At 34.2% G+C, this 22,793-nt stretch overlaps 3 protein-coding genes and 1 long non-coding RNA gene across 5 annotated transcripts; 2 read left to right on the top strand and 2 right to left on the bottom strand.

Annotated features, from left to right (window-relative positions):
• Window positions 1-383: 383 nt before the first annotated feature.
• LOC122282912 lies at window positions 384-3,295 on the bottom strand. Of its 2 annotated transcripts, none has more exons than XR_006230502.1 (4): window positions 3,196-3,295; window positions 3,014-3,103; window positions 1,684-1,751; window positions 384-1,532 (listed from the first exon to the last, which is right to left on the bottom strand). It is a non-coding gene; the product is annotated as an uncharacterized LOC122282912 (long non-coding RNA). The 2 variants fall into 2 exon arrangements; XR_006230501.1 differs by having other exon boundaries at window positions 384-1,528.
• Window positions 3,296-7,513: 4,218 nt separating this feature from the next.
• Window positions 7,514-10,410, top strand: LOC122280604 (protein RICE SALT SENSITIVE 3-like). The gene is made up of 7 exons (XM_043091571.1): window positions 7,514-8,092; window positions 8,186-8,236; window positions 8,567-8,698; window positions 8,889-8,994; window positions 9,164-9,205; window positions 9,328-9,384; window positions 9,549-10,410. The coding sequence occupies exons 1-7, from the start codon at window positions 7,962-7,964 to the stop codon at window positions 10,284-10,286; spliced, it is 1,257 nt and encodes a 418-aa protein (XP_042947505.1). The 5' UTR covers window positions 7,514-7,961; the 3' UTR covers window positions 10,287-10,410.
• A 1,899-nt stretch (window positions 10,411-12,309) lies between these two features.
• On the bottom strand, window positions 12,310-13,597 carry LOC122280908. Its single transcript, XM_043092028.1, has one exon. It carries the CDS (start codon window positions 13,384-13,386, stop codon window positions 12,625-12,627), a length of 762 nt encoding a protein of 253 aa, XP_042947962.1. The 5' UTR covers window positions 13,387-13,597; the 3' UTR covers window positions 12,310-12,624.
• Window positions 13,598-16,729: 3,132 nt separating this feature from the next.
• LOC122281785 (probable protein phosphatase 2C 39) lies at window positions 16,730-20,022 on the top strand. The gene is made up of 5 exons (XM_043093569.1): window positions 16,730-17,013; window positions 18,044-18,292; window positions 18,414-18,690; window positions 19,201-19,355; window positions 19,731-20,022. The coding sequence occupies exons 1-5, from the start codon at window positions 16,981-16,983 to the stop codon at window positions 19,866-19,868; spliced, it is 852 nt and encodes a 283-aa protein (XP_042949503.1). The 5' UTR covers window positions 16,730-16,980; the 3' UTR covers window positions 19,869-20,022.
• Window positions 20,023-22,793: the final 2,771 nt, after the last annotated feature.

Raw genomic sequence — 22,793 nt, 5'->3', positions numbered from 1 at the left:
TTTTAAATCTCAAAATAAAAATAATATTAAAAAATTATATTCTAACAATATTTTATTTAATTTTCAAATTTTATCTTATTTCATTTTATTTTATCTGTATAACTAAACAAAGCCAAACATCTGCTTGGATGCGAATGAAGGTTGCAGGCTTGTTTTGCCTCTTTAGAGCATTGGCAATGGCCTAGCCATTGCCAAGTTCATAATTTAGCTAGAATGTCAAGTTTAAAGTCTAAAATAGATTTTTAGATATATTGTTCTACATTGAACTAGCTATCTTAAAGTTCAATTAATAATAAAATATTATATATTTTAATAATAATAATTTTTTTTTTTTTACAAATACACTTCATATATTAGTTAATAACTTTATTAACTAATATATGCACTTAACTATTTAACTTCAAATTAAACATGCATAAATTAAACAGCATGGTTCAGTCCATCAAGTGATTCATGTTGTAAGTAGGGTGGATGGTCGATTTCTTGGCATTCCTAGCTTCATACTCACTCCATATCCTCCCTCAAACCAATTCTCATCCAATGATGAATGAGAACTAATTCTTCCATTGGAGCCATATTTTGGAGTATTAATTAACATTGCTTGAAAGCAAAGTTACACACCAAAGAAAAAGTCCCTTCTATTTTTTAAGGAGCACAATATGTTATATATAGTTGAACTTCTCAAGCCAACCTTAAATTCAATTAATTTACTAATTAGAAATTTAAGATATTCTTTTTGTGGGAAATATAGTAATCAGAAGCCATGCATGCATCCATAAATGGCATGTTTCTATTAAAACCAGTAGACTGCTACATCAGCAGTGATTATCAAAGGAGAAGTTCGATACACTCGTTCTTTATGTGGTGTTGTTGTGGTGATGTAGGATTTCAATCACAGTTATAGCAATCCCCAACTACAGATGTGACATTGCTAAACACATTGAAGAAAAATTAAACAGACAAACAACACTCCAAACCCAACAATGTCAAGCACACAACCCCAAACAGGATGATCAAGCAACGTCAAACAAACCTTCACAAACCAAACACTTCCAGATTTTAAAAGAGAACAAATTTCTCATCCAAATGCAGGAAAAATAAAAACAATAATGCCAACCAACCGTTTACCATTTCATCTACAAAAAAATGGTAAACGGTTTACAAGACAAACACAACCGTTTACAACAATATCTATATCTATATGTGTGTGTTTATGGGATAAATTGGATAAACAAGACAAACAACACTCCATTTACAACAATAATCCACAACCATTTACCATTTACAACAATAAACAAGACAAACAACACTCCAAGCACTTCCAGATTTTAGATATAACCAAATTTCTCGCCCAAATGCAGGAAAAAATAAAAACAATAACCACAACCGTTTACCATTTCATCTACAAAAAAAAAAAAAAAAAACCAAAAACATTTACCCAAACATATGGTACCTGTATTGGCAGATGAGTGGAGGAAGAACCTTCAGCGTGAATCGAGTATCTTCAAGCCGATGAGGCTGATTCGACCTGGCTAGGCAAAACAGGGCACAAAATAGATGAAAAACATGAACACTTCATTGGCAATCGGAGAAGAGGGAGAGAAGAGGGCTGAGTTTGGTTCGGAATACTTCAACAAAGAAGAGGGAGAGAAGAGCGAGGAAGAGAGAGGAAGAGAGACTTACTTTGGACCGCTCGGAGACGACGGCGTCTGCTGGAGGAGGCGACCGCTGGACTTGATTCAACGCGACGGCTGAAGAAGAAGCGCGAATCCGAGCATTCGGGAGAAAGAAAGATGAGTGATTTTGTTGAGGGGAAACGAGAAACCGAGGGAAAGGGGAGAAAGCAGGTGAAAAAAAAATTATAAACTAATGCATGGACTAAGTACAGTAGCTCGCCAAGGTTGGAGAGCAGCTTACAATTACTGTAGCTTTTATGTCAAACTTTTAAAGTTTGACTAGGCCATTACAGATGAAAAATAGTTGAAATCCTGGCTATTTTAAACTTGGACAATGCTTTAGCGAGACTGATGGGGATGCTCTTAAACATGCAAAATTATAGTGAAAGAAGCATACCTATATAATATGCATGGACACTGTTACTGGAATCGAGAGTTCTAACCGATGCTTCTAACAATTATGCTATAGGTACCCGCCATGGGGTACCTTTTGTGGAATCAACCAATATTATTATTAAAAAAAAAAAAGGCAAATTCCTGTGATTTGCTATTTGTACTAACTAAAAACACGGTTTTGGCTACGTGCTGATGTCACTGCACATCATTATTAAAATAAAACAACGAAATCTTCCAGGCTCCCAGTAGCAAAACCCCAGCCGCGAACTTTCTCTCTTCCATCTGAAATTTCTCTCCTGTTTGAAAAATTGCTCTCTTTGTATGATGTTGGTTGCTCTATAATATTACAGTTATTGTGATTTTGTAAATCACTACAAGAAAAATGGCCTTTTGCCGCTATAAATTGGCCGCAAAAGGCCATTTTTCTTGTAGTGAATTGAAACAGAGAGCTAGGGCCTTGAATAAATGCGGAAATTCCTTCTCACTAGTAGTTTCCCATCACAATAACGTTGGTTGCAAATATGTTCTAGTTCTGTTTGTTTCACTTGGTCTCTGTTTTATTTTTCTCTTTTTGGTGAAATTCTTTAATCAAGTTGTTCTAGCTCCTGATTAATTGCTCTCTTTTTTTTTAATTAATTTGTTGAGATGTAGGAGGTTGATGAAGGTGTGATCAAGCCTCTGCTTTTTATTCCAGTCATTTCTCACTTTGCCCCGCCAAGAGGGAAAAAAAAAAAAAAAGCAAAGCTTTTCGAGATGGGAGATTAGGTTCCATGGAGAGAAAACTGTAGGTTTTTGAGACGGAAGGTGCAAGAGAGTTTTATTTCTAATCCGATGCCCCTCAATTCTACTTTGTAGACAAAGAAACAAAATTAACAGAATCCAAAACTCAGATACTAACATCTTAAGTACAAAAAAGGAAATTGCATGCCTACGCTTAGTACCTTGTCCCAGTATGCTTCAAGGATGAAGGGTTTGCTTTGTTAGTTTCCTTTCGAAAGAGCTTTGGTGACTTGGTGTGTGGCAGTCAGCGTCTGAGAGAAGGCGAGGAAATGAAATCGTATAATGGAAAAATGGAAAAATTGCTGGATAGATGAAAGAAGAAGAAGAAGAAGAAGAGAATAACCTATTTTCATCTTAGTGTGTAGATGAATCTGCGATTGAAAGCTTCCTTTGTTTTGTGGGTTGATGAAGGAAGTGTTGTCCAAGAATTTGATATGCAGTCCTTTGGTGAATATGAAACGTGCTGTTTCATTTATACACGTGGATGGACACGTACGCGAGAGGTCATCAACCCGGGTGCAAATAGACCTTTTGCGCTTCTAATGATCATTGCAATTGCATATTTTTTTTCCTTTCAAACACTTTTTAAAAAATTGTTTATTTCCTTAATTATTAATTTTTTTTTAAAAAGTAGTGGATGCAATTTATCAATCCAATTTATCATTCAAAAAGCATTTCCATGTATGCATATATCGTTACATTTATTTCACTAAGGTACAGTACCTGACAAATACCCAATTGAAAATGAGGATATATAATCAGATCAACATCCAATAGGTTAAAGAAATACTATTTATAATCTCAATTCTTATTATTTTTGATGTGATATTAGATAATTATAAATTATTTATTATATCATACTTGTAAAATTAGCATCTAATATTATATCGTAAGATGATGAAAATATAATGAATATTTTTTCTAAATAAAAAACGCCCGATTACTTAACAAATAAAATTCCAAAAGCTTGTTCCATGACACGTGCAAATTTGATTTGCATGAGGTGTGCCGATCATTCTTCAGCTACTAATATCTACACAAAAAATTTAATATTTTACTTCACCTTATTCGTTGAGGAATGTTTAGTGATAATTGAATATATCACTATTTTATAGATATTTTGGGATTAGATACTATTTTATTTTCAGGTGATTTTTTTTTTTTTGGGTTCAAAGAATTTAAAGATAATTAGCCTCTGTTTGGATATTTAGAAATCTCAGTATATCTATAAATAATAGTAAAAAAGTTTGAATTAAGATATTTTATCGAATTTTATGAAAGAATATAGAAAAAAGTTAAATAAAAATATTATAAAGTTAAAAAATTGCCTGAATATAATTTTTATTTTAAAATTTGAAAAAATTATAATGTTTTATATTTTGTTTGAGAGTTCTAGAAATTTGTAATAACTAGATAAAAAAATTAAAAATTAAAAATTAAAAAATATTTATATTTTGGTGATATTTGGATAGAAAATATCTAAGAATAGTTATGTTTTTGAACATATCCTAAACTAGATTTTTGTTATATTAATGACAAATCAATAAATTCATTCATATTATACGCTAGAGTGTCATCCCATCTATATTTCAAATATGAAGCGGGCTACTTTGTCGACTCTATTTGACTTTTCCTTATTTCTTTTTATTTTAAAATATATTTTATTATTTTTAAAAAATAAAAAATATATTAATACATTTAAAATCACTTTTTTAATTATTAAATAAAAAAACTCATCGAGCAGTATACTTGAGCGATAGACATTGGGCGGCGCACTAATTTTTTTTCTTCATTTATACTTTATAATTTAGTAATATTAAGTACAAATCTTAGATATACAAATTTAGCTCAAATCTCTTATTAAAAAAAGTCCCATAATCAAAATTGATTTCGTTAACACTTTTTCATGGTGCATCGCTGAAATCAATTTTTTTTTACAAATAATTACTTAAAAATTTGTAAATTTAATACTCGTACAAATTATTATTATTTTTTGTTTATATCAATCGATCAAAACTTAAAGCTTACATTTTCAAAATTTAAAATTTACTGTATAATTAGCCCGATATATTTACCTTTGCTGCATTGGATTTGCAAGTGGGCTAGGTCAAGAGTTAGGGGAGGATGTTGGAAGTGGAGCCCACAAAAGATACGGTCTTGGGTTCTGAGCGAGGACCGGGGCGGTCAATGCGGGGAGGGTACTTTTAACAGCAGTCTCTCCCACGCGCTTTCCGATCAACGCGCTATCGCCTAATGCATAGAACCCGAGTTTTATCCCGACCCGGAAAACTTACAACCGTGCGATATATGTGCGTGAAGTAGAAGCGTGTGCTCGCTAGGGCAGGAGGTGTCGCATGTAGGGGACGCAGTACCCCGCAATTCGTGCGGTTCGCTTTCTTTAAGAGAAACGATGCACCGACTCACTGCCATAGCACGTGCGCACGTGATACCTTAAAATCTATCTTGTTTTATTTTATTTTTAACCTTTGCTGTTAAGAATACTTTTTTAATAAATGGCTAAATGATTAGAGCACTCAATTTGGATTTTGACTACGAAAGCCGCCCTTGTCGGTGAAAAGACAGTTTTGTACACACATATCATGAATTATTCCTTGTACAGTTTTCGTCCTTCTATTTTAGCTAAAAACACAAACTGAATTTTCGGTGGTAATTCTCTCTCAAGTGAGAAAAATGTTTATCATTTAGTTAGTTGTCGTGTTGATGAGATAAATTGAATTAAATTTTAAATAATAATATTTTATAAATTTTATTAAGATGAGCTTAATTTTTATAGATTACGATGAATTTAATTTTTTAAACTAAAATATATTAAATAAGTTATGATAAATTTAACAATCTAACACAGTCAATATTATTAAATGGAGTTGAATTCATAGCAAGGAGTACTTTTTATTTTTATTTTGTATTGACATGTTGAGTAGTAACAACGCAGGAAAATGATGAAACATGAACACAACGAATTTAAAAGATGAAGATGAGATTTGCATAGGAGGAGAATGTTGAAGGAGCATGCCATAAAAAGTTGTTGTTTATAGAATACTTGGCCTAGATGCATGTATAAATATTTAAATAGTAGGACAACTTTGGTTTTCTATATGACTTAATTACGAAGATAGCTGGTTAAAAAGGAGCAGATCGAGTGCTCAAATGGTTATTCGTTTTCTATTTTTTTTTTTTAAACTAAAACTGGTACGAAAATTATGATGATTACCCTTAAATTCCTCCTTACAAAACTGACATAATAACAATATCATATTCCTTTAAAATATTAATCCAAATCTAAAGATCATAATCCCACCCTACCTCTTTTGACTGGTAAAGATTCTGCAGTACGTGCCTTGCGGCAAATTGTCTTTGTTATCCTTCATCTGCTCAAGCTATTAGAACAAATATTAGGTTTTGTCTGGCAATCTCCATGTTTACATCACAACACAAAGCAAAAGAGGAAATGATCTTGAATCTATAGTCTTGCATTATACTTGTGAAATATGAGAAATGATGTTTGAAATCGTAGAGTGTGCAAACGTGCAATCTTTTTGAGAATTTTCATAGGAATATCTTTTTTAAAAAGATTGTGCAATATTTGCACACTCTAAGACTATATCTAACATTATTTTTATAGATATCATTCAAACCAATAATAAAAAGTTAATGATTTTGCTGGGTTTGCGCTCGAAGGAGTATGTATATATATTCATTGTGACACACTTTGGTTGCATCATCTAGGCTTGGAGTTGATCGAATTTGTAAACTTTTCATGAGAATGTTTTTTTTTTTTTAATAAGCAGTTCATGAAATATCTTTATTTGTTTTGAAAGTGTAACTATGTCGTTATCATGGGGATCTTTTTCATTAAAAGAAGCGTATGGAACCAACTTCATCTACCCAGCCAAGCTTTAATTCAGCAGCAAACGGGATTGTAATTAGAAGGAAATGTTAGTAATGGTTCCTACAATTCTCAAATATACAAATATTGTGTAATTTTTTTTTCCCTTAAAAGTAAATTCTTTCATAAAAGTTATAAAATAATCATTTTTTTTTTAACTGTAATCTAATTTTTTTTTATAAAAGACATGCGCGATAATTGCACATCTAAAGTTTACAGCTAAGGTTATTCTAAAACATTAATATGCTTATATATAACCTCCTGTCGCACACATTTTGAGAATTTTATAAATTATTTGCATGATTTTAGCATTAACTTCCAAAAGATAAACATAATATATATATATATATATATGAACTCTAAAATATTTATTATATATATATAGAACATAAAATTACTGGGCAACAAAAATGGCAATGGATCCAAAACAAATAAAAGAAATCATAAGCACACATCTTTTGAAAAAGTGCTTTTGAAAGAGTAGCCTACTCTACCAAAGTGACTGTGGAGGAACCCAGGGGCTTGACCTCTTCTCTTCTTCGTCCCAACAAGCTTTATACATTGCATGGTACAGAAGAATCTAGTCAGAGAAACCCCTAGTACCAAAACCTAACACTGCCCCCAGCCGCTGAAGTGAGAAAAAGGGCAGAAACGTGATTTTGAATTATCATAATTAGCAACAGCCTTTATTTTTGGTTTTCTATTTATTATTTTATTCTGCCCTCACTTCCACTGTAGTGCTTTGCAAGAGACAGAAAGCGGATACAAGCTGTCCCCACAGTTTTCATGGTTTATTAATTACTAGTTATAACATTCATCCCTCCCTCTTTATCTTACTCTTCTTTACCTTCCTCTGTCAAGATCGGCAAATACTCGGGACAAACAAAAAGGAATAGTAGAGAGAGAAGAGGGAGGGAGGAGCAAGGGGAGGTGGGGAAGCCAGCCAAAAACAAACACAGCAGAGAGAGATGAAAGGATATTCTATGTGGTGGTTAAGCGTCGCAGAGTTGCAAAAGAAGATAAAAATTGAGTTCAGTTAGAAGTAGCGGTGTTTCAGAGGTTGAGAGGGGTACTCATAAGGGTCCAAGTGTGTGCAAGTGAAAGAGGAAAAAAGAAAAGTCATATATATTAGAGAGAGAGAGAGAGAGAGAGAGAGAGAGAGAGAGAGAGAGAGAGAGAGAGAGAGAGAGAGAGAGAGAGAGATGGTGGGCTCAGGAGCATCAGATAGGAGCAAAGAAGCTGTTGGGATGATGGCCCTTCATGAGGCCCTCAGAAGCGTCTGCCTCAACTCAGACTGGACTTACTCTGTCTTCTGGACCATCCGTCCTCGCCCGTGTGTCTTTCTCTGTCTCCGTCTCTGTCTCTCTGTATTATGCTTTTATCTGAACTGCTTCCTTAAAATGGATCTCTTTTCTTTTTATTGCAGAAGAGTCAGAGGGGGAAATGGGTGCAAGGTTGGAGACGACAACGGTAGCCTGTAAGTATGGTTTGCCTTCACCTCTCAGTTTGGTTGCTGAGAAAGCAGAGGATTTATTAAACAGAGTAGTATTTTCAAACACTATGTTCAGCTTAGCGGTATAATTTACATTCTTTGTTTCCTTTGCTCAGAGACGAGACAGAGCATTACTGTCTTCCTTGTAAGAAAAGAGTGGAAAAAAGAGTGAAATTGGAAGATGTTTATTTTGTTTGTATTTTAGTTTTTGTGATTGATAATTATTGATTGTCATCTAGTAAGTTTTTGTTTGCACGATATGTTCTTCAGTAATTTCAACTGGATATAATTTTTGTCTGTCAAAACCTTGTGAAGAATGTTGATGTGGGAAGATGGGTTTTGTCGAGGAAGAGTTGGCGATTGTGTGGAAGAGATTGATGGTGGCGAAGATCCTGTCAGAAGATCCTTCAGCAAGATGTCCATTCAGTTATATAATTATGGAGAAGGGTGGGTACTGGGTAGGTGTTTTTTTGGTGTTGTGGTTTCGATCCTCTCTCTTCTGTCTCTCTCTCTCTCTTAACCAAAATCTTGAGGTAACATGGAAAGTAGAGAGTAACATGGAAAGTAGAGAGTTGTAAAAGGTGAAGAGTCTTCTTATCATATGGGGGGCCTGACTGGGTGATATTGATTCCAACAGGTTGATGGGGAAAGTTGCATCTGATAAGTGTCATAAATGGGTCTTCAAAGAACCAACAGAATGCGAACCAAATATCTCCAACTACTGGCAGAGTTCTTTTGATGCTGTATGGGAACTCAACGCACAGAAACACCCATTATTTTTTTTCTTCGTTCAATTCTAGATTTAGTTTCAGATATATTAATTTTTCTTTATGTTCTGGTCTACTATTGGTTGGATAGTACCATCTTAATGATTGACGGTAACCTTCCTATTTTTGGTGGCATTTAATGCAGCTTCCTCCTGAATGGACTGATCAATTCGAGTCAGGAATTCAGGTCAGAAAAGAAACTGTTATTTCACTGTTTCCAGTCCTACTGTTTTTTTTTTTTCTTCTCTTTTCGGTTTTTTTCCAACTACTAAAGACTTTTTGTGCTCCTTGATTCAACTCCATGACCAGACAATAGCTGTAATTCAAGCTGGCCACGGCCTTCTACAGTTGGGTTCTTGCAAGATTGTGAGTTTGTTCGTTTGTTTTTTTTTTTCTTCTTCTTGTCTTGATCTTCTCAATTAGAAGCTACGATTATACATTTGGTTGATTTTCAAACAGTGATTTTTTGTACTAAATAAATGAGTCTTACGTATGTTTGATCAAACTGAGAGATAAATGTCTAATAACAGATACCTGAGGATCTCCATTTCGTGCTAAGAATGAGGCATACCTTTGAATCTCTAGGCTATCAGTCTGGGTTCTACCTCTCCCAGCTCTTTTCTTCAGACGGGAACCCTTCCTCTTCTTCCTCACTACCTTCAAAGCAATCACCCCTTCCAATCCGCCCTCCTACTCCGCTCTTCAACTGGGGCCAAAGGCCACTTCCGTCTGCAACTTCTATGCTTTCTTCACCCAATTTTCCAAACTCGGCCAGACTTGGATTTCAACAAGCCAAAGATGAGACCCACATGTTTCTTCTACCTCATTCATCAGAAACCCGTATGGAAGATATGGTGGGAGAGCACGAAAGCGACATCAAGTGGCCAAATGGGCTGTCTTTCTTCAATGCTCTCACTGGACGTACTGATGATGCCAAGCTGTTGTTTAACCCGGACAGCTTAGGAAACAAACCCGACCACCATCACCACCCTCACATCCTTGAAGGAAAGAATTCAAACCCGAATTCAGATGCCTTAAATATGCATAATGGTGGTGGAGCAAACCCAAATGAGTTCTTGAGCTTGGACAGCCATCCAGAGAGTGCAAGAAAGATGGAAAACAAATTCAAGAGGAGCTTTACATTGCCGGCCAGAATGGCTTCATCCTCTTCTTCAACTTCTATTGATCACCAGCAGCACCAACCTATGGAGTATAGGAATCCTGAAGGGGGTATGTACTCAGATGTCATGGAGAACTTCTTGGAGTGAATTGAAAAGACTTGTATTAGAGGGAAAAACGATGACATTTTAGCTTTTGTGTTCCTTTGCTGCTCATGTTCTCGTTCCTGTACGTTTTTATGCTCTTTATATTCTGTGTTCCTTTTTTCCATTACCATGACTACTTGTGATCATTTGTTGCAGTTCATCGGAACGTAAATTCTCCTTGAAATTCTCTGAATACTGCAAAGATTCAAAAGAATACAGTAGTAACTTGCCCTGTTTAGCGCAATATTCAATTTTCAGGACGAAAGCTATATTTTTCTTGGCTAATTAAATGTTAAAATCATTTCCGAATCAAGCGCCATATATGGTCGATCAAGAACATCGTTTCCGTATTCAGATTTCTTGAGTAACTCCATCCCATGATCAGCGATTACGTGCTAGTAGCGTCCACCTACCACTCATTTACTATTATTTTTATTTATTTATTATTTATTTAATGATTAAGAAAGTTACTATTAATAAAACTATATATATATATTTTTAATTTTTTCTTAATAATTAAGGATATTAAAAAAATACTTAAAAGACAATAATAAAAAAATAAAAATTTTAAATACACTATAGAGCAATAAATAAATAGTAGGAGGTAGTAATCCTATCATCATGCCCAAAAGATACACCATGCATGACTTAACACTTCGATGGCAATTACTTCAAACTTCCATGAAAGGCAAAACTAGCATGGTGATTTGGATTAAAAAATATTGTAAACTTTGGCTAATTAATTCGATTCGAGATTTGTAGCAACCCAGTGAGTTATTCCAATTTCAAATTGTTAAATGGTCACTTATTTCAAAAATTAAAATGGACATGCAAGAAAGACATGTATTATTAATTTATTCAATTTATATTCTGACACAAAATAGTTCAAACTCACATGATCTCGCACTCGTATTTGCACGATCACATGCATGCACAAAAGCACATAAATGTATTTTTGGGTTCTCCATCACTGGAAATATTCTCTCATTCCCAAGGTTGTCAGCAATTTTTAAATTATCGGTAACATCAAGTTTATTAAATAATGACATGATATTATTTACCTGAGGGATATCTACTGTAAAAGTTGGCATGATTAGAGAGATATCAAGTGACTTTACAGCATATAATATCTTCTAATATTTCAGGAGGCAATGGGCATGCATATCCTCTATCAAATGTTTTACATCAGCAAAGGAAAGCTTGAAGGTTGGAACTCTTAGATCAATATACCTGTTGATTGTCAAGTTTTGGTATATATTCCTTTGGCTGAGGCATGCAGGCTTGCATGGCATTCTAGAAATAACTCGCTGATCTATTGCTGTGAGCTGCCCAAAGTGTACATACACAGTTCCAACTTCCAGAGAATCATTCGAGCAATCATATATATTGATCGGGCCTATGCTTTTCCAATTCCTCACTAAATGATTAACGATCATTCCCAGTCATGATCATCACATAAATGTAGTGCATGATTCAGTGGAAACAACTAAATATACAAATGATATTCCGGCTTATAGGAGATATCGACATACATATTGGAATCTGGCTTCTAAAAAGTTTTTATCATCAGGTAATTCCCCACAACTTGAGGCTTGCATGCATGTATGCCAGCCATGGTCATCGGCATAATTGAAACCAGGCCCACTGGTTTCATTTGAAGGGGATGAAAAAGAAGGAAGTTTGCATATGCTACAACTCTTTATTACCAAAAAACAAAGAATTGTCTAAAAATCTCGGTTTCAAAACATAAGCAACCGTATGCACAAATTTATAAAACTATATATAGACTGTTACTTGTGTTAAATATTTTAACATAAATATTAATAATTGAATTTTCGATTTTCTATAACCTACGATGATAAATAATAACAGTTAGAAAACCTACCTCTCTCCATTATACAATGAGGAAAAGTTCAGCTAGCTTCCTCGTTAATTGGTTAGAATTAAAGTTCAAAAGCTGATACTTTGCTTATACGTGTGCTAAGTTCAAATAGATAGGAAAGGAAGAAAATGAGTAGACAAAAAGGATAAAACAATTACTCACTTTCTGCTTTTGTAAAAGAAAAACCCGACATACCACAATCATCTTCCTACAAAGCAACCGCAGTTACAGCAATCACGTTAGTTTACAACCCTTTACAGATGCTCTTGGGTACTTAATGATTTTAATAACGATGTAAAAAACTAAAACAAAAATCATTAACACGCCAATTAATGACGTCCAATCTCCTCTCGGATCTCGGAAGTACTTTTGTTTCTCACATCAGTTTCAAAACCAAGCAAACCAAATCACTATGCCTAGCGACATGATACTAAAAACCAAACTATTGAAATGGGCAAGTTATTCTAACTCCATGTTTCCTTGTAACACATGATCTTTCCTCGACGGTTCCATGGCATGGCATTGTTTACAGGCCGAGACGATCCACCAGAAGAATCTCGCGAAAGGCCACAAGCTTGCTCCTTTCCTCTCCTCGGTTTGTTTCTTTGGTCTTAATTTCTTCCCCACCATCTCCATTTTCTTTCTACGCGAAGGCTCGCGAGTCAAAATGGGTACAGGCACTGTAATATATTGCCACCTTTGAGAAGACCCACATACTAATTGAGCTGTGAGAGCTTTATTGCCAGCTTGGTATCCATTATGATCTCTAACCAAAGTACTTGCTTTGGATGCAACTTTGTTCCGATACAACAATCGTCTCTCAGAATTATCACTCGCGCTTGTCCTTGGACTGCTGCTGCTGCTATTTGTGCTATTGCTTCTCGACGACCTCAGCGAGTCCTTGCTGCTAATGCTGCTTGTTCGGCTCGTTGTACGAGAGCTGTCGATGATGATATTGGCTGCTGATTGAATAGGAAAAGCATGTGGTAAGAGCCGGCCATTGAAGAACAAATAGTCGGCAGGAGAGTTTTTGAAGGGATCGGTAGAGGGCGAGTCCGGTGTAACAGAACCAAACTCGAAGTCGGAGTCTTGGTCTTCAGCCCCAGGAGTGCTCGGAAACGAGAACCTTTCACCGGAGATACTTCTTTTCCGGCGATTTTCCATGGAGTAGTTTGAGGGTTTGGTCTGCATGGGTGAGAGTGGTTTTATAGATGAAGGCATGATCTGAGGATCAAATGAAGTAAAAGGTGGTAGTGTTGGGAACGCTTGCTTTGTAGGGGGACACGTGGGGTGATCTGGACGCTTGGTTTGGAAAGTTTGATGAAGCTGGTGGTGCAAATCATCATCAAGTCATATTTGCCAACTCGACCTCAATTTTAACACATGACCAGATGATGATGGTGTTGTAACTTGCAATTATAGGCTTAGTGTGTGGGATGTTGCAAACAAGTGGTTGCTCAATGATGCAGCAGATCGAGGTACATCTTTCCCGGTCAAACTTAAACCCCACGTTGTAGAAATGGGCCACTGCATGGCCATTAGTCTATATATCCAAGCAGTTCCAATATGGCCAAGTTCTTCATTTATTCATTTATTTATTGTTTCCCGCTGAGAGCCTTGGTATATTTAAGTTGGTGAATATAATGAATGCCATATATAATGCATATACTATAAATTTGCATTGATTTGTCTTTATTTTTGTGGGTTAATACATTAATATAAAAGGCTGTCATATCAGCTAGCAAAAAAAGTATACGTTTTAATTATAAGTATTAAGTGGTATGTTTATGTCATGTTGACATGATATAAGTAACAAAAATCTTATTAAAGGACCCACCTTTTATTTTTATCCACTTGCTTTTGTTTTATTGAAGGGCACAGCCTCCAAAAAATAATCATCCATATAAAAGCAAATAAAAGCTTTTTAATCCAAATACTCGTTCATACTTTCATATATATATATATATAGAGAGAGAGAGAGAGAGAGAGAGAGAGAGAGAGGGTTGGAACTCAAGTAATTAATAGGAATATTGAGCCGTTTGGCTTTCACAAAATAAAGCAATGATAGGAGCAGCAGACATAGCTTTCTTGGTGTTGTGGAAGCAAAGGCTCTGTAATGACTAATTAAAATTGACCAAAAGTTCGTTTATTTAATACGATTAGAAGCTTTTGATAAGTCCACAATAGGAGACAAAGCAGCCGTAAGAAAAGTCGTTCGGTCTCCAATTGGGTATTGGTAGAGGACCCATTGGCGGGCCCAGTTGAGCTCTTTGGAGCCACCTGTTGTCTCCCGGATTTTGTCCTCTTTTCTTTCCCCCAACCAATTAGGCATTTCATTCATTTCGTAATCTCATTCTCGATCCCCTTGGGTGACACTCCAATTATGCAACTTGGCTGGTTCCATGATTAAAATACCAACTTATTTACATCTTATTTTATTTTAATCATTAATAACGAAATCTCTTCTAAAACTCTATTTAGATATACACTATACGTGATTACATTATTCCACCTCATGTGGATTAGAAGTCACCAAAAATAGAGATCAACGTCATATTTTTTAGTTTAAACTCGAGCGCTTAAACTTGCATCTTAACCACAATTACAATGTATCAATACTCCATTTTAAGGAGCATATTTGGGTCCAGCTATCGTTGAGATCAATGGACTCGGTGGATGCGGGACAGTCAACACACGTCTCATGTGTCTTGTTATGAGACATGTCCCACATCCAACATATCCAATTTCAATAAAAACTAAATCCAAACTAAATCTCATTTTGAAGTATTCTCCAAGTGCTTATTATCTATTCAAACTTGTTCACTTTCATAAAAATTTTCATTTCATCTCATCTAATCATTATAAAATTTTCAAATTTTCATATAAAATAAAATAAACAATTCAACTTTTTCAAATCTTAAAATAAAAATAATATTAAAAATATATATTTTAATTATATTTTATTCAACTATTAACTTTTATTTCAATTAATCTCATATCATTTATGAAAACAAATGAGTAAATCCCATTTTGAAGTATTCTCCAGGTACTAATTATCTACCCAATAAAGAGCATAAAAGCTAATTAATGATGTGCGATCAGATGGATGATAATAAGGACTTGTTTGGAGTTGTGATAAGAGTTTTAAAAAGTGCTTAAATAATGTTAAAAACTCTTTAATGAAAAAATTAGGTTATTTGGATATTCAATATTACTTTAATATCAAATAAACTAAAAAGTATGTTTGAGGAAAAGTATCATTTAGGAAAATGATGTTTTTCCTTAAACTTGTTTTTTCATGATAATGCAAAACGTAATTCGAGTTTTAAAAAGACTATTAATGAACGAAAATACTCATATAATTTTAAACAATTATAATTTTCAAATTTTCAAGAATATGACCATAATTTTTTAAGATTCAAATAATCATAATTTCTACATTAGTAAACATTTTTTAAAATTTATTTTCAAACAAACGTAACATACTTGAAAGTGTTTTAAATATATAGTTATCAAACAACAAATAATGTTTTAACAGTAGAACTTATTACTTCAATTATAAACTATAAGTCTTAAAGCTATAAGTTATATTTCTTACCATAATCTCAAACAGACACTAAGCTTACTCTACAAAAGCTGTTAAGATGGACGATGCTAATTCATTTTGAAGTTGAGAATAACGGGTCTCTTTCAAACTTCTCATGCATTATGCCTGTTAAGGACGTGTCTTATTTCCCATTTGCAATCGTTAGTCCACATCCTATTTAGAGGCACTGGTGTGATCTACCTGGAAAAACTCCGATGTCTAAATCAGCAAATGCAATCAAAGAATTTAGAAATCAAAAAGAGAATTTGATCATTTACTTTTAAAGGTTACCTGATATATATAGGTTCATGCACAATACTTATCTTATTCAGAATTTATCGATTTAGATCATCACTCAACATTTGAATGACCATGCAACTGCATAAGGTCTCTATCCTTTCATGAAAGATAGCATGATGCATATATAATTTCGATTCACCTTGGACTCCCTTGTTCACATCAATCAGCCCAGGACTTCTTCTGTGGGCTTTTCTCTCGTTAGGCTTTTATGATAGATGGGCTTTTAAGGTTTGAATAGAGCCTCCAGTACCAATAAAAAATACTATCAATTTTAAACGTCTAACTGATATTTTGTATAGCTGATAACATTCAGGAGGCTCACGATACTGTCAAGTATTCAAAACGACGTGTAGATGAAGCGTCCAAAACAATATCTTACATCGATTTAGCCCGCATCCTACGACACATAACATGAAGGCCCATGAATTAAGGTTACTACTTACTGAGTATTTGTAGGCCTACTTTACAAGCTTAGTTTTGACAGGTTGGGCCTTTTTGGGTTTGGGATTACTTTACCAAGGCCCAACTCTTTATCATGATTTGACTTCGGCTTTACTTACCACCATTATTTGCCTCCTATCTAATTATGTCAAAAAATAATAATAAATGAAAAAAAAGATAATGATTGAGATTGAGAAAAAAGTTTATTTTATTTTGTTATATAAACAGTAGACAAGACACAAGTGGGGGGAAGGGGTTGGGGCAACGCGCTTCGGTGACTGCAGAGAACGCGACATTGGGACCGAGGAAGGAAACACTGTGGGCGTGTCAACAGGACTCCGATCCTCATCTCTTACACAAATCACACCTGTCCGGATCTCCACTTCCCCTCTCTCTCCAGCTCTTTCTCTCTCTCTCTCGTGCTTCTTCGCTCTTTCTGTGTATTATCATCTACGTATATAAGAAGCAGCTCTGCGGGAACAGAAACCATGACCGGCAGAGAGATCCTCCTCAAGATGAAGGTGCGTTTACTCAATTTCTTCGCACCTACTTTCGTGGATTTCAATCTATTTTTCACGTTTCTTCTTTTGCTGCTTGTACGATCTGCTTAATTTGCTATAATTTTCTTTAACATTGGTGTGATGATATAGATCTATATATATGTATCTATATGGGGTTGACCACGATCCATTTCTCATGGAAATTGAGTTGTCACGAAAGTAGCTTCTAGGAAACGTTGAATATAATCATCCAACGTTGAATCGAGAGTCGGATTTCGAATTGTGATCATGCTATCGGATCGAGTGGCTCCTCAGTTGTACAACAGTTTGAAGTTTATTTACATCAGCTAGTCTAGGGATCTTGAAGGCAAGTTATCAAATTAATGGCGTCGAGTGAGTTCTTTTATTTCGATCCAACGTCAACTGTTCGAAATTGTCGATATTTTTTTTATTTAAGAATTTCACATTCAAGTATATGCAAACCATAACAGCACTCTTCAACTTCAATCAGACATCAAATTACATCAAGCAAACAAACCAACTAAGGATCTCGGGTTTTGTGTTATACGTGTCTAATATTTAGTAAATCTTCTCCGTTTGCTTGTTTCTTTCTTTCATTTCACGAGGTTCAGTAAAACAGATTCTGTCAAAGGAAATGTTTATATGATGTAATTGAAAGTAACAAAGAAAAATGTATTTTGGGGAACCGATACCATAAATGCAAAGGATGTTTCTCCACCTTTAGTTTTCTGAACTTTTTGTGTCCTTGGCCTCTTGCTAACTTAGGTGTGTGTTAATTATATGTACCCTGTTAGATCGCGCCTTGCTGCCCATTAATAAAATTGTCATACGTATCCTAAAAATAGAGGATGTTTCTGCTAGTCCAGCGTTATCACTATTGCTGAGATGTGTTAATATGTGAAGTTATAACGTAGATGCCGTTCATCAACAGGTTACAATATTGTTATTTATTTCAACACCCTTTTATTTTGAGTTTTGAAGAGGTTGGGTATTCTCCTTTGGAATAACCATTGTGAATAATTTATTGCAGGAAAAAGTAGGGTTAGGTTCATCAGATCCTGACTCTGGAAAAGGGAAGAGCAAGATGTCAAAGAACATAACCCATGGCTTTCACCTGGTAAAGGGAAAATCACATCATCCCATGGAAGATTATGTCGTTGCACAGTTTAAGCAAGTTGATGACCATGAGCTTGGTCTATTTGCAATCTTTGATGGCCATTTGAGCCATGATGTTCCGAATTATCTGAGGTCTCATTTGTTTGAGAATATTTTAAAGGAGGTAGATTCAATTGCAATCCTTGTTTCTTTCTTATGCCCCATAAATGGTACGGACGTTTTGATATGATATATATGCACATATGTAATTATATTTCATTTTTGTTTCTCTTTCCTCCAAGTAGCCTGACTTCTGGACACAAACAGAGAAAGCAATCAGGAAAGCTTATCGCATAACTGATGACAATATTTTGGAGAAAGCAGTTGATTTGGGTAAAGGTGGTTCTACTGCAGTTACAGCAATTTTGATTAATGGCCAGAAGTTGGTGGTGGCTAACGTTGGGGATTCTCGAGCTGTTATCTGTAAGAATGGTGTTGCCAAACAACTATCGATTGATCATGAGCCAAGCATGGAAAGGGAGAGCATTGAGGAGAGAGGTGGTTTTGTGTCGAACTTTCCCGGTAACATGATTTCTGAAAATGCAAACTAATATTGATCTGAAATGAAATTCATCCATATGCCACATGAAAATCACCATGTATCTTGTACCATTTTAAAAATAGTTATTTTCCCCCTTCACCTTTAATAAAGATCTCATGGTGCAATTTATAGAATAATGAAGATTATATTTAACGATTCACACTTTCTGTGGTGTCCTAGGGCCCCATTTGGCAAATGGAGTTGGGATTCACATATTAGACACACTGGCTTGGGTGTGAGCAATCTAGCTAACTGTGATCTTTCTTTTGTTATCATGGAAAAGTTATGGGAAGACCATAAAGTTGGGTGGCTCTCTGAGCAATGTTAAATGTCTGCACTGTTCTGATCTTTGCTGTTAGCAACATCAGCTATCCTTCCTTAGATAGATTATTACTGGTTCCAATGATATTACTCTCTAGCAGTTTTCTACCCATCACTATGTTTTCTTCTTATATATTGCAATCTCAAGATTAGAAACCTAATGAATTCAGGGGATGTTCCACGAGTTGATGGGCAATTGGCAGTGGCAAGGGCATTTGGTGACAAGAGCTTAAAGAAACACTTGAGTTCAGAACCCCATATCGCAGTGGAGCCTATAGATGATGAAACGGAGTTTATTATCCTAGCAAGTGACGGATTATGGAAGGTTAGTCTTATTTGAATTTGTGATCTTGGTATCTCATATTTGTACTACTGTTCCACGGTATGCAAGGCACAGAAATGGATAAAATTAGAAGCAAATTACCTCGTTTCACCTGAATTCTTATTTTTTTCCTCCCTATTTTATTTGATGGTTTTGTAAGGGCTTTCCAAGATTACAATAGATCAGATAATATCTTGATATGGAATATTCTGAGTAGTAGTAGAGCCACGGATCTGTTGGCTTGATTCTTGTTCATTAGGATCATGGATCATTAGAATCTGGATCATTCCTTACAGGTTTCCACTTTGAGTTGACGCTTTGTGTGGGAATTTGGGAAAGTTTTGTGAAAGTTTTAATATGTTGTTCAATCTGTTCTAGGTAATGTCGAACCAAGAAGCAGCAGATTACATCAGGGAAATAAAGGATGCTCGGTCAGCAGCAAAGCTCCTTACCGAAGAGGCACTTAATCGGAAGAGCTCGGATGATATTTCATGCATAGTCGTAAGATTTCGGTGATTTTAAGGATTGTTCCGCACTTATGTTTGTTAAAAATCTCTGTTTTAAGTGACGCATAAAAACTCCCATCTTGTGCCATAATATTGTTGTTTTGTTTGGATCAAATGTCATATGCGTAAGCGAATCGAACTGCCCAATTTACCAGTTCTGGAAATAATCGTCTCTCTTTCTTTCTTTTTCTTTTTCTGGGATCAGCAATGTAAAACAATGGTTTTCTTTTGAATTGTAAACTGCCTCGATTGTTTTTGAGATGAGATAAATTAAAATAAAATTTAAAAATTAAATAAAATATTATTAGAATATATATTTTTAATATTATTATTATTTTAGAATTTAAAAATGTTGAATTATTTATTTTATTTTGTGTAAGAATTTAAAAAAATTGTAATAATTAGAATATTGACATTGATTTAATCAAAGTCATCTCTAAAATTTCATAGAAAGTATATATTTTTTATAAATTTAAAATTATTCAACTCATAATTCTATATTGGATTAGTCAAAATAAAAATATAATAATAATATTTTAATTTTTTTTTCCTATTTGGCAACTTCACTAGTCATGAGAAATGATATTTGCAGTTGTGGTTGTGCAAGCGGCGTGCAGTCTTTTTAAAAAAATAAATTAATATGAAATCTACATTAAAAAAAAAACTAACTTTTTAATCGTGGACTTGACTTTTTTTCAAAACGATTGTGCGACGTTTGTAATTCTACGATTGTATGTAGCATTACTCTATTTTAATTAATAATTTCAATTTTAATTAAATTATTATTTTTTAACTTAATTATCCAACAAATCCATTTTGACACATATTTTTGTATTTGTTAAAAGCAAGAGAAGTTTTTCAATCAATCTGAAAGTAATTTAACTTAATACGTGCATTTACAAGTAGATCAAGTATACTTTACATTTCGCCGCAATAAGTTTTGGCAAAAAAAAGTTTCTCGCTGCGGAATTCATGACTTCTGTCCATTCCCAAAGAGTTTTTCTATTTTGGCTAAATTTCAGGTTTTGCGGCTAAATTTCAATCGCCGGAATAAGTTAAGCGACAATATTCACAGGATTGAACTACAGTGTTTCTAAGTACTGTTCATGAAATACTTATAAACACTGTAGCTCATATTTCAAGTATTTATTTAACTACTCCAACATAGAACTTTCTATCTACATTTTAGTACTGACATTTAACTAAGATAATGTCAATGCTCTTAAATAAGATATATTGTGAAAACAAACAAGTCGAATCAATCATGATGATGAATGGCTAAAAAACGAAGGCTCTTTAAAGCTGCCAATGCTTCCTGAAGTAGATATACATGATGTACTGCATACAATAAAGTCATATTAAGTGATAAAGAAATCCTATCACTACTACTTCAGGAATCGGAATAAATGACCTATACTTGTTATGGCGAATCTCAGGATATTGATACTAACTAGAAAAATCGTTGTTGTGTTGTGAGATGGTAAAGAGGAATTTTAAGACTCATTTTGAAGTGGAAGCTAAAGAACTCAATTTGATTATTGGGCCTACGCACCATCCAGGTCAATATTTGCATCAAAATCATCATCTTCTTCTTCTTCTTTCTCCATTTTTTTTTTAACAAAAAAATAGAATTTGCTAGGGTGAAAAACCTTTACTTGAAGAGCTCGGTTAACACTAATTAGACATCTTGTAGGCCTCCTACTCGCCCCATACAGGCGGGTAGTTGCCCTTCCTGCACCCTTTTCCGGTCTACATAGGCGGGATGACAAAATTTCTCTATCATCGTCTTAATTATTTATCTTTTTGTTTGATTTTTTCTTACACTCACCCATAATTTGACGGACGTTTAATAGATTAAAAAATGCGAAAACTCAACGATTTATATATATTCAAATATATACATACAATTTTTGAAAAAATAATAAAAAATATAAAAATAGACAAACCAATATGCAAAAATACATATCTTGGAACCTCTATCAATATTACAGTGAGGTCAATACTTTTCTGACTTCCATCAGAGAGGCTAACTTTTGAGATGCCGTAGGAATTACCGAACACAAATTTGAGACCCTCAATGCAAAACATAGATCTGAGGCTCACAGTTGCATCGTGGTGAACTCATGGAAAAGACGGGGAGAGGGAGAGTTCAGAAGATTAAAAGAAATGGGCAAGGAAGAGGAAAAAGAGAGGAAGAGGAAGAGAATATGACCTATTACCAAATTCGATAATTGGTCATATCAAATTTTTAATTCAAATAAAATAAAGAATTAAAAATCCCACTATATATTTTTTTCATGAATTCTTCATTATGTAAAAAATTGATTAATTGATCGAAGAAACATGGGAGAGAATATGCAAACGTTCAAAGGTTTAAAGAAAGATAAATTAGTTTTTTTAGAAAAATGAATGACTTTTGAATTTTATAAAAGAAATTCTTATATATGAACGCATATATAAGATATATAAATTCATAATTTAGCAATTCAATTTTGGGTTTTTTTTTATTTTATTTTATTTTTTTATTTGTAACTCATATCTTCAGGTTCTTAATTTTTTAGAGCTACATTTTCAGATTTTTTAGGTATGTACACTCATTTTTATATTTTGGAGGAAAAACTTATGGACTTAGAGAAAATATAGAAACTGTTTTTTTTCATAGTTTTAAAAAGACTCACGACTTTTAGATGGGGTTAGAAGAAAATTTTCATCTGTTTGAAATATTTCAAGAAGTTTTCAATTTCTTTTTTTGGATCAGTTTTAATTTTTACCAAAATTTATTTGAATTTGAATAATATTTATTAATTATTTTTGAGAGGCTAGGAGGCGTGGCCTCTCTTGGCTAAATGTGTTTATGAGCGGGCATCATGACAAAGATTGAACAAAGAAAAAAAAAAAGGTACATTTTCTTTAGTAACAATATAAAGAAAGAATC

The sequence above is a fragment of the Carya illinoinensis genome, chromosome 11, assembly GCF_018687715.1.
Source record: "Carya illinoinensis cultivar Pawnee chromosome 11, C.illinoinensisPawnee_v1, whole genome shotgun sequence".
Classification (NCBI taxonomy): Eukaryota; Viridiplantae; Streptophyta; class Magnoliopsida; order Fagales; family Juglandaceae; genus Carya; species Carya illinoinensis.
Note: the sequence above shows the minus strand (reverse complement) of the source record. Positions and strands in the feature narration are given on the sequence as shown.